Below are 13,483 nucleotides of genomic sequence, written 5' to 3' on the forward strand. Positions count from 1 at the left end.
TAGGTACTTCTGCGCAACTCTCCTTTTTCCCTTTTGTATGATAAAACTGCAGCAGTAAAAATCTAGGTTGACAAACAGTTGAGCAGGCAGTGCACAAGGCAGGTGCACAGGTGCGGGATGGCAAAGTTCAGCCCAGGGTGCGTACAGGCGGCCACATCGCATAACACGCGATGCGTCCGCTTCATTGATGCGGCCGCCTGTGCGCTGACGCGGCCGCTTGTAATATTAATTAAATATTGTATTCAACTGGGGGGGGGGGTGGCGGCCCAAATAGCTGCCAGACTGACCGGCCCGGGGGCCCGATTCCCCCCTGCCCCCCGGCTCAGCCCGCCTCTGCAGGTGCATGAGGTGGAGGATAACAGGACACACAGGTGATTGTTGAATGTTGTCCTCATGTAGATGTGTTTCCAGGTAGAATGTCCCCTCCCCCCTGTTCTCCTCTTGTCAAACTCGTGTGTGACCCTTACTATGCTTTATAAATTTGTCTATACAGTTGTAAAAAATCCATACTTGTATCTGATTTAAGTACCTAGGGATATTGTTTTGGGATGGGTGGTGTTTGTATTGTGGTGTTTTTATTGTTAATATGAAAATAAAAATGTCAATAATATTTGTGTTGTTGCAAAAAAACAAACGAATAAACATAGTGCTGTGAAGTATGCGGACTAAGATTAGGGTTGATGATGGTAATAACATTAGGATGCAAATAAAAATACTGTTAGTTTGATTTGTGACAAAATGCACCGTTTTATTTTTTGCATATTATTACTATTTTTATCTTTTATTTATAAAGCGCCAATATAGAATTCAGTGCTTTACAATGAGGGAAATGTGATACAAACAAACAACATACAATGACATGAAACAAAAGCCCAAACAAGTTTGGAATCTAAGAGGTGGGGGAAACACCTGATAAGTAATTTAGCTAAATAACAATTGGTGTGGATACATGTTCAAGGATACAGCCACTGTGCTACTTCTTGGCTCCAGGTAGTTGTTGGACACTTTAGTGGAACTAACTTTAGTGGACCACACCTAATACAAGATTGTGTACTGATTTTGTTTATTTTCCAAATTTCAGGAACATTACTAAATCTTCTAATCTGTTATTTTGCATACCTATCCCATGTCCCATTTGTTGATCATATATTCCTTTTGCTATGTTTCACTCTTTAACCATTTATGGTCTATTGTAAAGGACCATGTGCATGTACAGGGGCAAGTGAAACTACAATATATATTGCCATGTTATAGCCAACCTCATACAGTGGCACCCACCATGACTACTCCCTCACTTGGACATTAGCTACTGCTACTGCCTAATTAAAAAGTAATTATATACAATGTACAGAATATGTAGCTTCCAGCTATGGTTGTATTTACTTTAACAGTAGTTTTGGAGAGCAAAATAATCATCCCAGACATATTATTAATTGTCCTGTGTGCCATCATCAGATGGCAGGATAAAATTGTGTTTTATCCCACCCACCAAAGGATCTATGGCAATTAGCTGCAAAATGTGGACTGCTATTGCTGCTTGGAAGATATGTGTTATAACTAGAGCATATTAGATTGCTTGAAAGATAACTATACACACAGGCCTGTTATATCTGTAGTTATTTTCACAGTTTTGGACTCTGGCAAATATCCTTTTTTTTATTTATTTCCTAACACCGCCTATTTTTTTTTTTCTAGAAAGCTGCTTTCCCCAGAAGTACCAACGTTAACCCTCCCACATCTCAAGGTAATTATAGGGAAGAGGAGATCTAAAGTGGCCTTTTCTTAAATTAAAATGTTTAGCAAATTTGTCCAAAAGCGACGCCTTTCATAATAATATAAAATGTTTTAAATTTTCAGTCAGTATTAACTTAACAGGAAGAAAGCATTGCTTGCTTCACTCTCTGCTTCCCCAATATGAACGCTGGCTCATTAACATGACCTTTTTTTCATTCCTGCTAAGATTAAAAAAAATAAAAAACTACAGAATAGAAGGTAAATCCCTGTGTTAAGTTGATTGATTTACTTTACTATACAAGTGCTTATACCCTTAGTCAGAATACATGCCACAAGTCTGCTTTAAGAAAGCTCATTTTATATATAATTTTGCCAATATTTGAAGGAATCTTTGATTAAAATATAGTAAATGTATTGAAATATCACATGCACTGCTACTTATAGCAAAAGTATAATATTCACTAGTTTAATGGAACATTCACATTTATGTTAAGCTGGAGCTTCCCAGCATAGAGCCAGCAATCTAATATTGGCAAACAAACATTAAGAAAAATGTAAGCAGGCTGCCAGTAGTTCAATGGGCTGTCATTCTTTATATATGTATCAGCTGTGACTTATCACATAATGTATCGGGGTCCTACTTTGTCAGAAATGAGACGTCTGATAAAGGGAATATATCTGGTCGAACCCTGAAATGTTATGTGAAAAGTAACCGTTGATGTATCTGACGAAAGAAATATGTTAAGTGGATCCACTAAAGTCAGGTGAGAAATCATCACTGAGTTGTGCTGTAAGCCTGCTGACCCTTTACTTGTCATAATCCACCTGCACATTTCTTTATCATAGAGAATCTACTGACTCTCTAAAAAAAAAAGTATGTAACTTTGAACGGCTGCCTAAAATACACTTTTTTTTTTTACATTTTCTAGAATTATGCTCGAGTAGGCACGAAACCCCCGACTCGGAATAGGCCTCATTCTGCAAATAATGGAAAAAAGCAAATACCTAGGTAATAATTTAAAAATCTGGAAATAAACTGCAGTAAATAAAGTATTCAAATAATTCTGATCTACTTATATATATTGGTTTTTGTCTGTATATATTTTCCCTGCTGTCACTCGTGTCTGGTCTTGTAACTTGGTGATGTACAGCTTTGATAAAAGGGCATTGTCCTTTTTTTATTTAAAGACCCCGACCGAGAACGGCAGACATACAGGCTGCCAATGACGTGGCAGTCCCAACAGATCTTGCAGATTTCTCACTTGCAAAAACCATTAGTAAGATTGAATGCAAACTGGAGGAGGGGGAGCTGCCAGAAAACACTGAAGATGACGTCATTCCCGGACTGAGCAATGAAATTGGTGCAGGTATTTCACTTTCAGTCCATAACATCGGAACAAAAAATGTATTAAATATATGTTCTTGCTTTAGTATTGTTAAGACTTATGAAAACACGGTCATCGCAAGTTCCCTGGCAGCTGTATCATATAGTTCAGAAATAGCCATGGTACTGTGTAACAATATAAACATCATGTTTCCCAGACACTGTTACTTCTGCAGATTCCCTACTACAGGGAAACCAGCCTTTGAGTTACATCTGGGGCTCTGGGATGAGACATAACCCCACTGTTAACAGGCAGGTGCATTGAATGTAGGTTTGATTGATCCCAAAAGCTAACTTTTTCTGTAAAGTGTTACGCGTGCAGTCAGTGCAGGGATACTGCCCTACATGTCAAATGAAAAGGACTGAACTAAAGCAGACCATGACTATTTTTCACAGTGTCTTAGAGAGATGGTTGATTTGTCTTTAATATTGTTTGCCTTTTAAGCCACAGAATAGTATCTTCTGATCAACCTTTGGGATCTCCTCAAGCATTTACAGAGGAACAATATTTGAACACAGTGGGCCTGATTCATCTTCGAATGCAATCTGCACACAAGTTATGTCTTTAAAACGAGCACAGAATTTGAGCACACATGCGCCCGTATTTAAATCCAAATGGATCTCAAGATCTTTTCCATTTGAATCTGGGTAGAATTATGCACTGCCTAAACAGTACTTGTCGTTTATTAAGAGACAGAACAGACAGCAGTATACGTACATGCATGTGTGCAGTATGCAGTCCCATCAGAACGCATGCAAAAAAAAATAAAAGTGATAAAAGAATTTACTAACTAATAATACAATAATCATTAATAAAAATGTGTTTTAAACATATATTTTTTTCTTTTACATTAAATATATAACTCCGGATACTGTTATAGCAGACTGTAGATACGATCCATTTTTATAGTTTGTCTTCCTTGTATACACATGTTCTGTGCTATCTAGTTGCACAGATACATACCTGTAGTCTTTAAAACAAAAACTATGCCATGACAGTCATCACTATTAATCGGCACTGACACCTGCCCTATAGGTGGTGCAAAAGATACGAGATTAAGAAAAGATTAAGAGAAACCAAAGACTTGAATGGCTGCATCTGCGTTGGCACACCCTCTGCACACACCCACTGTACACTGCCTACATTCATCCGTCCCTTCCCTCCCCGTTCTGCCTCTCAAGTCATAAGAAGTAGTAAGTGTCATTTGCTTTCAGCCATGAATTGCATGCTGTTGCGTTCATTGGTCTGTTTCGGAGCATGCGCAGAGCTATTTAAAGGAAGATACGGCATGTAAATGGGCCTGCGTACGAAGATGAATCAGGCCCAGTATTTCTCGGATATAAAGGGTGTACTACTGATTTCTTCAATAAGAAGAGAAAAACATATATATTATTTTCAAAATAGGTAATACTCCAGTATTATGTAACATAATGAGCAAATTGAGGGTGACAGCTAGAGTGACTGCCCTAGTTAAAAAGAAAGAATGGTTGATTGGTTTCACAACATTGCAGCAAAGCCCATGTGGTTGTGATTCGTCAGAGTGGGAGTAATGTATTTGCTTCTTGCCTCGTCCAAAGCATGTCTGTCACCTCTACTACTTCTGTCTTCCCTTGATATTTTGCTGCAGTGTCAGCATTGGGTATGAGCCAATGCAGCGTGTGTGCGAGTTGAGATCATGACCCTCAGACCCTGAGCTGCCGGTGCTGACAAATGATGCATATAATGCTCTTCTTTTGTGTTGTAACCGTGATCAAGGAAAAATGTCATTAAAAGCTTTAGTGCGAAATAACTCAAGGTTTTGAGAAGTCCGCTTTATGCCAGAAAGTAATATCAGGTCATGGGATTCTGTCATATCTAATTCTGCCATCTGCCTGACTGGCCGGTTGGTTGCTGACAGACAGTTTTTTGTACAGCATCTCTGCATACTTGTCATATTTGTTCAAATGCCATATATTGGACATGTAGAAAAGCTTATATAGTCAGAGAGGTGAGTAGTATTAGCCCATTTTGACTCCTTTCCTATGCACCTGCTGAAATCCTCCTCGGATGATGTATTAGCTCGAAAAACATTATATTACAAATATGAATAGGCAGCCAAATAGAGAGGTGTGAAATTTTATAAAATTTATTCAATTTAAATTACCTATGAGACTGCAAGTCAGTCAGCGATATCTAGGGTAGTGCATAGGAGCCTCTTCTCCTTCCCCATCACATACTGCCATGGACAGCATGGTGGCTTAGTGGGTAGTACCTCTGCCACACACTGCTGGGTTAATGAGTTCAATTTCCGACCGTGGCCTTATCTGTGTGGAGTTTGTATGTTCTCCCCGTGTTTGCGTGGGTTTCCTCCTGGTGCTCCGGTTTCCTCCCACACTCCAAAAACATACCGGTAGGTTAATTGGCTGCTATCAAATTGAATCTAGTCTCTGTGCCTTTCTATCTGCGTGTTTGTAGGGAATTCACTGTAAGCTCCGGGAGGGCCTGATGCTTGTGACAAAATATCCTCTGTATAGTGCTGCGGAATTACTGGCGCTATATAAATAAATGATGATGATGCTTCAAGAAAGCTTCTAAACTGTTTTTAATAATTTCACTTTTCAGCTAAAGAATTGGAAAGAGTGCATTCTGTGTTTTTGTTTAGCTGCTTGTGTATGTATCACATGTATTTTCTGCTAACGTTTTGCAGAGGCTCAGATCAGATTTCTGAAAGCAAAACTACGAGTCATGCAGGAAGAACTGGATAACATAACTCTTGAATGCAATAAGAAGGTAAACCTATCTTCCAGAACCTCTAACAAGTGTGGTTTCAAATAAAATAAAATTAACATTATGTCTGTATGTTTGAAATGGAGACAGGTGCCTAATAGTGCAGTATTATTACTTAAATCAGGAAACTGACAGAGAAGACGGCACACTCATAGTGACAGTTTCATCTATGTTGTTCTTTGACTTTGCTGTTGTGTCTGTGACTTATCAAAGATTCACTCCCAGTCCCATCCATAAGTATCAGAGGAATATTAAGTAGAGTTTCACTAGATATTAAGAGGCATTTACATCCTTGTGTAACATTGTTTACATTTCTAATTGGTTACTCTGAATAATATTGTAATGTTTATTTCTCAGAGAATTGTGGGTGACAGTGTTTTTTGTTTTGTACTGTAAATGTCACAAATAGAGGGCTGTTCTATGATTTTGGGTGCATTATTTTTTCATGCTCTGTTAATCCTTACCACCTGGGTAGAGGGAATGGCATGCATGACGGGTGTGGTAGGGTTTCTCTGCACTTTTAAACGTGACACACTACACACCGACGAAAAAACCATGATCACTAAAAAAGTGATAAAGTAAAAATAGCGACTTACAATGTAACAGACAAGTAGTATTTCCGGCACCTTAAATTCCCTGCAAATGTAAAAAGCGACTTTCCAAAACATGTACACTAACAAATCACGTCATTTCTAATGGTCATAGTGAAAACTGCGGTTTTAAAGCGGCAATGGGTGGACACACAGCCTGTATGATGTAATCTAGGTGGTAAGTCCACCCATTGCCGCTTTATAAGTGCGGCTAAAAGGACTACCACATTGCATGACAGCAAGGACTATTAGATGTGTAGCTTTTACTGCTATATATTTAATAGCGCTGCAGAGATTTATTTATAATTTGATTAGGAGGTTTTATTGTGCAGACAAATTGTTTAAAAATAATTGAACTCTTGTATGGTCTCCATTCCTCATTATGTTGATTAGGGGCATTTAAGTAAAGTTTCCATGTAATGTTACAGGACGATGAGAGCCGCAATCTTAAATCTCGTGTAAAAGATCTGGAGGAGGAGCGTGGCAGACTACAGAGGACAGTGAATATACAGCAGACGCAGGCTGAGAAATATAAAGCTTTATCGGAAGAATCTAATAAGAAAAGTGATGGGTTACAGCATCAGCTTTCCTCATTGGAGAAGGTACACTGCCATATCATGGTTTCCACAATCTTTGTACACTAAGGAACTCTGTGCTCATAAAGACAATTTGGAATTAATAAGTTGTTAATACATTTTCTCTAGCTACCTCTCTACATCGTCTTCTCATCTTTATTAGCGAGGTCACTGAAAGAGCAGCCATTTTTCTTGAGGGCACATCTCATCCTTGGTGATAACTCTTAAGGAAAAATCATTATCTATTGGGGGGAGTAATCACATTACTTTCTGAAGCATCTATAGTGGATCTTTTATTAGTAACAGTAAAATGCCAACATGGTATGTTGCTTCCAGGTAACTATACGATCTGTGTCATTCACATGAATTATGGCAGCTTAGTATTTAGTTCAAGTAGTTACAATGTTATTATTAATAACTCTCCATCTTCTTTATTATCATTGACAAAATGCAGTACTATGTAGCAGTAGTGCTGTCTTATGCAGTTTTATTTGCTTACCACCTGTCAGTATGAAGGACCCCTGCAACTATAGATAATTCCACATTATTCCTTCTATTTCTGGTTGGTCAGGAATCTTTACAGCCGCAGCTTAAATTGAATTAAATGTTTTCAGTTTTTCTCCTAAAACACTACTTGGGTTAGCCTGACTTGTGGACTAAGTCTACACTCCTTTATTTTATTTTAATAACCCTGCTTTGCAGAATGAAATCTAATTTTTTTTGCACCACATTGCAAACCTAGGTTCACCAGTGCGCAAGAAATTCCCTCAGTCTGCTCAATTCATTCTATAGGCCAGACCTTTCCCTGCAGGCATTGCATGCTCGTAGGAGGAGATCTGAGTGCACCACTGTATATTAAGGTGTGTGACATCAGCAGAGAGTATTCTGCACCATGCATTGGTCATTTTGCAATTGAAAATGATGACCCGTGTCTTTGTTCAGAGTAGTGAAACTATGCAATCACTATCAGTATTGCATCATTTGTAGCAGTGGGCAATATATCTTAGTTGAAATATACATACTCCCCAGACAAATTTTTTAATTGAAAACTAATTGTAATGGCACTCTTGTAGCTATCTGCCTCAGATACTCTGTATTTTTCTGCTCTTTTTTTGCCTGAACATTGCAGGCGGGTAAAAGCTGGGTGCTTGGCACACTAATGTTGCTAAGTGTTATGAATGCTGTGGGTGGAATATCATAACTGAAACCAGGTTTCAGAAGTCTACTTACCTGGGATCTGTTGTTCACATGATGTGTCAGATTCCCCAGTCTTGCAGCTGCTGGCTCTCGGATCACTCTTGCATGCCCCCCACTGGCAGCTTGCTGTAGGTGGAAAATATGCTGACCATGTAGGCAGAAACAGAGAGAGTGTTATGGTCATTACACAGCACTTGCTTCTTCAGACGCGATAGGGAGCTTGTTATCTCCTAGCTATGGCTATGGTCCCTCCCAAAGACATAATGCATTATGGATTTAATGTAGTTTTACAATGTTCAACTATAAAAACAAGCAGTTCCCAGTCAGTGTTGCTCTGGCATTGATATAATGAGTACTGTTATAGAGGAAAATATTGTCAGTTAACGGTGACCTGTTGTTTTGGCATTGACTGTCTGTCTAACTAGTACAGAAGGGATACACTTAACCATCTTTATTTCTGCTAAAGCACTGATGGCTCATTGTACTGTTGAAATAGTTAAATACTACAATAAAGATGAAGGTTAAAAGCAAACGATTCCCTGAGGGATGTGAGCGAGGAGGCAGATGAGGTCATTTTCTATTTTCTTGCTGTTGAAATATTAGCAGAGGTAGGACCTTGGAAGAGACTCAGTAGGACTTGCTAATAAGACATGATGTAATAATACCCAAGATGTTCTTGCAGTATTCAGGCAACATGGTGAGAATACAAATTAGCAAGTATTTTTTTGTTGTTGCGGATACATAAATCAATCGACCTCTTTAATAAAACATAAATAAAATATTTCTAAATCATAAATATTTTTTGTACAAAATAGTCTTATATATGTGGTACAGCTCTCAGAAATGTTACCTATTATGTTTGCGTTCAATCTGCTGTGAGCTTAGTCACCCTATGCAGGGGGTGAAATCTGCTACCTGGCATGTTCGGAGTTGTAGTTCAGCAGCACCAGAAGGACAGGCCAAAGGCTTAGATTTAGGTCTCCTTTGAACTCGGAAGTCTGTTAATGGATACACATTTACCACATTTAGAATGTAACTTTGTTATTCTATAAATATTGATTATAAAATATAAACATAATTTATATTATCAAATACAGGGAAATAAGTGGGATTTGCTATATTGCTTGCAATGCGGGAGCCAAACAATATATCCACAATATAAAAACCTTCCCATGCAAAAGTGAAAACTTAGTTGGTATTACTAAGCAAATAATGGATTGTGGGAAGGAAAAATGATCAGCCTCATTATAGGCAAATCATGCTTTTTGTGTTTGTCATCTAATTGTTGATATACCTATAAATATAAAGCCGTCCGTGTTGGGAGTTATGTTGCCTTGCGATTGTTGAATTTTGGCCCAGCTGTGTTCTAAAGCCAGTGGTGCGTTTACTTGTTCCTGTAGCTGTGACTCCAAATGTCTCTAGTTCATAGAAACTATAGGATATCTACCGATCTGAGGCTCGAAGAGCAATTTGTGGGACTCTGCTTGTGGTCCTGAGGTGCATACAATTTATTCCAGTGCTTTTATGTTCTGTTTTCTGTTTGATTTAGGAACTGGAAAATGTGAAAAGAATACAGAAACAATCTGCAAGCAGTCAGAGTGCCACTGAGGTTCGCCTGAACAGAGCCCTGGAGGAAGCGGATAAATACAAAATGGAACTGAATAAACTAAAACAAAGTAACAAGGTACTTTACCTGTAACAAAGGACTTGTCTAACATGATTAATGTGAAGATATTTTCAGGTTTTTACCAATATAGTCATGCTTTTCTTATTAAGACAATCATACATCCTCCATTTAATTTAATTATAATATGCACGTGTCCTGATTAGACCAACATTTTAGTTCATTAAAAAAGCCCTCTTATTTTGCATATATATATTTCTGTGAGTGCTTCCATCCTACATTTTTACTTCCTTTATTTTATCTCCTGACTGTGAGTGTACTGTAACCATCTCTGCATTGTACATACAGACATGTGACAAGGAAAGATAACCCACTTTCAAATCTGTGTTTTTACGTATCAACCATCTAGTCCTCAATAAGGATCCACATTCTTACTAGTAATGGTAAGAGACAACTTTGGGAAAGTCAGAGGAAGTGGTAACTGGGAGGTTGAATAAAACATGATTAGTTCTTGTTTGACAGGGTACAATATGAGTATTTCTGTAGCTTTGACCCATTCTCCGCAGCAGATATTTTATAAAAGTGTGTTTTTAGTTCCCAGCCTGACTCTTGGCCCTGTTGCAGATCAGCTGAGGTGGAAACATTATTTTTTAGGAAAATATTCTAGATGTGCATTTTGTGTATATAGTTATACATAATAATATAATGGGCATAGTTCAGCTGATACAGCATTATAGCAGATGGTTTGGTTACTGCATTGATTTCCTTTTTTTTGTATTTTTCTTTTGGGTTGAATTCATTGTACTTTTAATCTAACATCTAAATTATACTAGATGTAGCTATTCCTAGGTATGATGGAAGGACCATTTACATAAAATATATTCTCAGATATCCAATCGTAATTACTTTGTACTGGCTTGAAAATGAGTTGTGTAAACATGTAAGGAACAGGATAGCATTTTTTTTAATTTTTTTTTTTAGTACTTTATAGTTTAACCAGCGTTACATTCTTGTATCACTGTATATTATATTGCAATACATATATACATTTGCATCATTCAGGATTCAGTGACTGCAGTAAATATATGATCATCTTTATTTTGTTACACATTGGTTCTGTAATTATTACTTTCCCAATAATGTGTAGGTGTACAGTGTTATTTTTTGCTAGTAACAACAAACGCAGATAGATGGAAGACTATAATTTTTTTGTTAAATGAGAAGAGACTGTTTTAGTATGCAGGTATTGCAGATGGCTTTACTGACACTGCACTGTTTAAAATACTTGGCCTTATTCAGGATACTGCTAGCCAGGAGAAGAAAAAGATTGAAGAACTAAAACATGAAAATAAGAAGCTGGAGAAGCAGAAAGCAGAGCTGATGGCTGGGTTTAAAAAGCAACTTAAACTTATAGACATTTTAAAGAGACAAAAGGTAAGCATCAGTTTTAGTACTAAAACACAGTATCACATACGTAATTGTAATTAGTAGTCGGGATGTATTGAGTAGGGGGCCTATTATAATTATGTCTATTTCACAATCCCTACTATATATTTTTTATTTTCTCATAAATCCTTTGTATAGTTAATTTTTTTTTTTTCTATTATCCCCATCTGCAGCACAAATGTTAAAGGACATGAACCAAAAAAACCTCCATAAATCAAGCAAATCCCCATAATACGTTTCCAAATTAGGAAAGCATTTTACAGCTGTAGCCTGTAGAGTTAAAAATCTCATGATCATCAGAGCTAGTTTATTTTGCCTTTACAACTGGATGTCCCAAAGTGCCCAATGTTTCGGGAGCCCCCCCTTCTTCAGGTGCGAGACTGATTATCTTACACCTGAAGTAAACAAACGGAAGCCATGTTGTTTAAGTCAATTGATTCTTGTATTGTTGTAGCCATATACACAAAATTTGCTGTTACTGTTGCTTAAATCCTCTACCCTCCTTTCTAGCTGTTGCTTGTATTAACTGCCCCCCTACTTCAATGCCCCCCATATTCCCATTCCAAATGTAATGTCCACTGCTTGCTTGGCCTTGAAATTGCAGCCAGTCTGCACTCTTAACTGACTCGTTGAAGATGTGCTACCCCAGCAGGGCTGCTCTTTGAACAATTCTATTTCAGGAAACAAAAAAATGAGTTTAGCTTTTTGACCAAGACATTGTGTATATTTTGCCTTTAATTGGCAATCAGATATGATATTGCACTGTAACTACTTCTCGTAACCAAACGTCTTACACATCTATTTCTAACTCTACCCTCTGCTCCTTCTGCTCTATATTCATAGATAAAGGTGCTTCACTACTCTCATCTCAGAGCCAGTTCCACGTTTAATTGAATTATTTATCCATTCCCTCATAGTAGTGTATTACATTTTTGTCTCTATCATGTGACCTATTGCTAGCATTTGTCTAATGGCTCATCTTTACTTTCATTTACCTTCAAACTACTTAAATGACTATTATAAAATAGATGCACTCCCTTCCTTGCTGTAATACCCAACTGGACCATCTGTAATATGACTTTTGCACTACACTCCATATTAAAAGATGCCTCTTCTCTCTCTTGTACCTAATAAAGTCAACCACTCCCTTCTTCTGCAAACACTTAGGGCTAGATTTACTAAGCTGCGGGTTTGAAAAAGTGGGGATGTTGCCTATAGCAACCAATCAGATTCTAGCTTTCATTTAGTTAGTACTTTCTACAAAATGACAGCTAGAATCTGATTGGTTGCTATAGGCAACATCCCCACTTTTTCAAACCCGCAGCTTAGTAAATCTAGGCCTTAGTGTTAAATTTATCAAGCAGCGGGTTTAAAAAATTGGAGATGTTGCCTATAGCAACCAATTGGATTCTTGTTAGTTATTTAGTACATTCTACAAAATGACAGCTAGAATCTGATTGGCTGATAAATGTACCCCTTAGTAATTCTTGAATGGAGCCTCATTTTTACCATATGATTATTTGTTGGTATACACCAAAGCAGAGTCATTAGACTACCTGTGGTCTCTGTATACACTACTTGTGTTCCAATATCCTCTGTATAGAGGACACAGAGATCTACCAATTTTCTTTACATTGTTCCTTTGGGTTATATTTAAACAGTCATATTTTATAGGTACAAAAAGAAGGTTTGTTTTTTTTTTTAAAGCGGTGGTGCAGAGTAAATGTGTTGATGAGTATTCTTTGTTTCTTGTATCAAAACAGTGCAAAGGTAGCACACACAAATGGAAACATTCCCATAATGTACAGTAGCAGGACTGGTATTTTGCAGTTTGTATGTACATGAGTTATATAGCAGTGTGAAAGACATTACTGTCTCTATCATGTTCTCCATCCTTGGTATTAGCTATCAGTAACCCTGGTGGTCGTAGAGGAATGTATACCTTGCATTGTAAAATAACTTGCATTTTTTTTCTAATATTAAGCTACCGAAAACCCAATTTACATATGATTTTATATGTAATAAAACCACTCCTGTTGTAAGATTACGTACAAGGCTGAATACATTAATTCTTCTAAGCATTTCCTTATAAAGCAGCATTTCAACCAACATGCTATTTTCTGCTGCCTGGTTCCAGAGTTACCCATCAATGCCCTTTTGTGACAA

The 13,483-nt window shown here is 37.5% G+C and overlaps 1 protein-coding gene across 1 annotated transcript in view; it reads left to right on the plus strand.

Moving 5' to 3' along the window:
- Positions 1-13,483, plus strand: part of TEX9 (testis expressed 9) — a 33,891-nt gene that overhangs the window by 14,585 nt on the left and 5,823 nt on the right. The window contains exons 5-11 of the mRNA XM_075208055.1: positions 1,696-1,744; positions 2,664-2,743; positions 2,923-3,101; positions 5,806-5,888; positions 6,904-7,077; positions 9,797-9,931; positions 11,171-11,305. Coding sequence (XP_075064156.1) covers positions 1,696-1,744; positions 2,664-2,743; positions 2,923-3,101; positions 5,806-5,888; positions 6,904-7,077; positions 9,797-9,931; positions 11,171-11,305 — 835 coding nt within the window. The remainder of the gene's footprint in view (positions 1-1,695; positions 1,745-2,663; positions 2,744-2,922; positions 3,102-5,805; positions 5,889-6,903; positions 7,078-9,796; positions 9,932-11,170; positions 11,306-13,483) is intronic.

This window comes from Mixophyes fleayi, chromosome 4 (genome assembly GCF_038048845.1).
Source record: "Mixophyes fleayi isolate aMixFle1 chromosome 4, aMixFle1.hap1, whole genome shotgun sequence".
Taxonomy (NCBI): Eukaryota; Metazoa; Chordata; class Amphibia; order Anura; family Limnodynastidae; genus Mixophyes; species Mixophyes fleayi.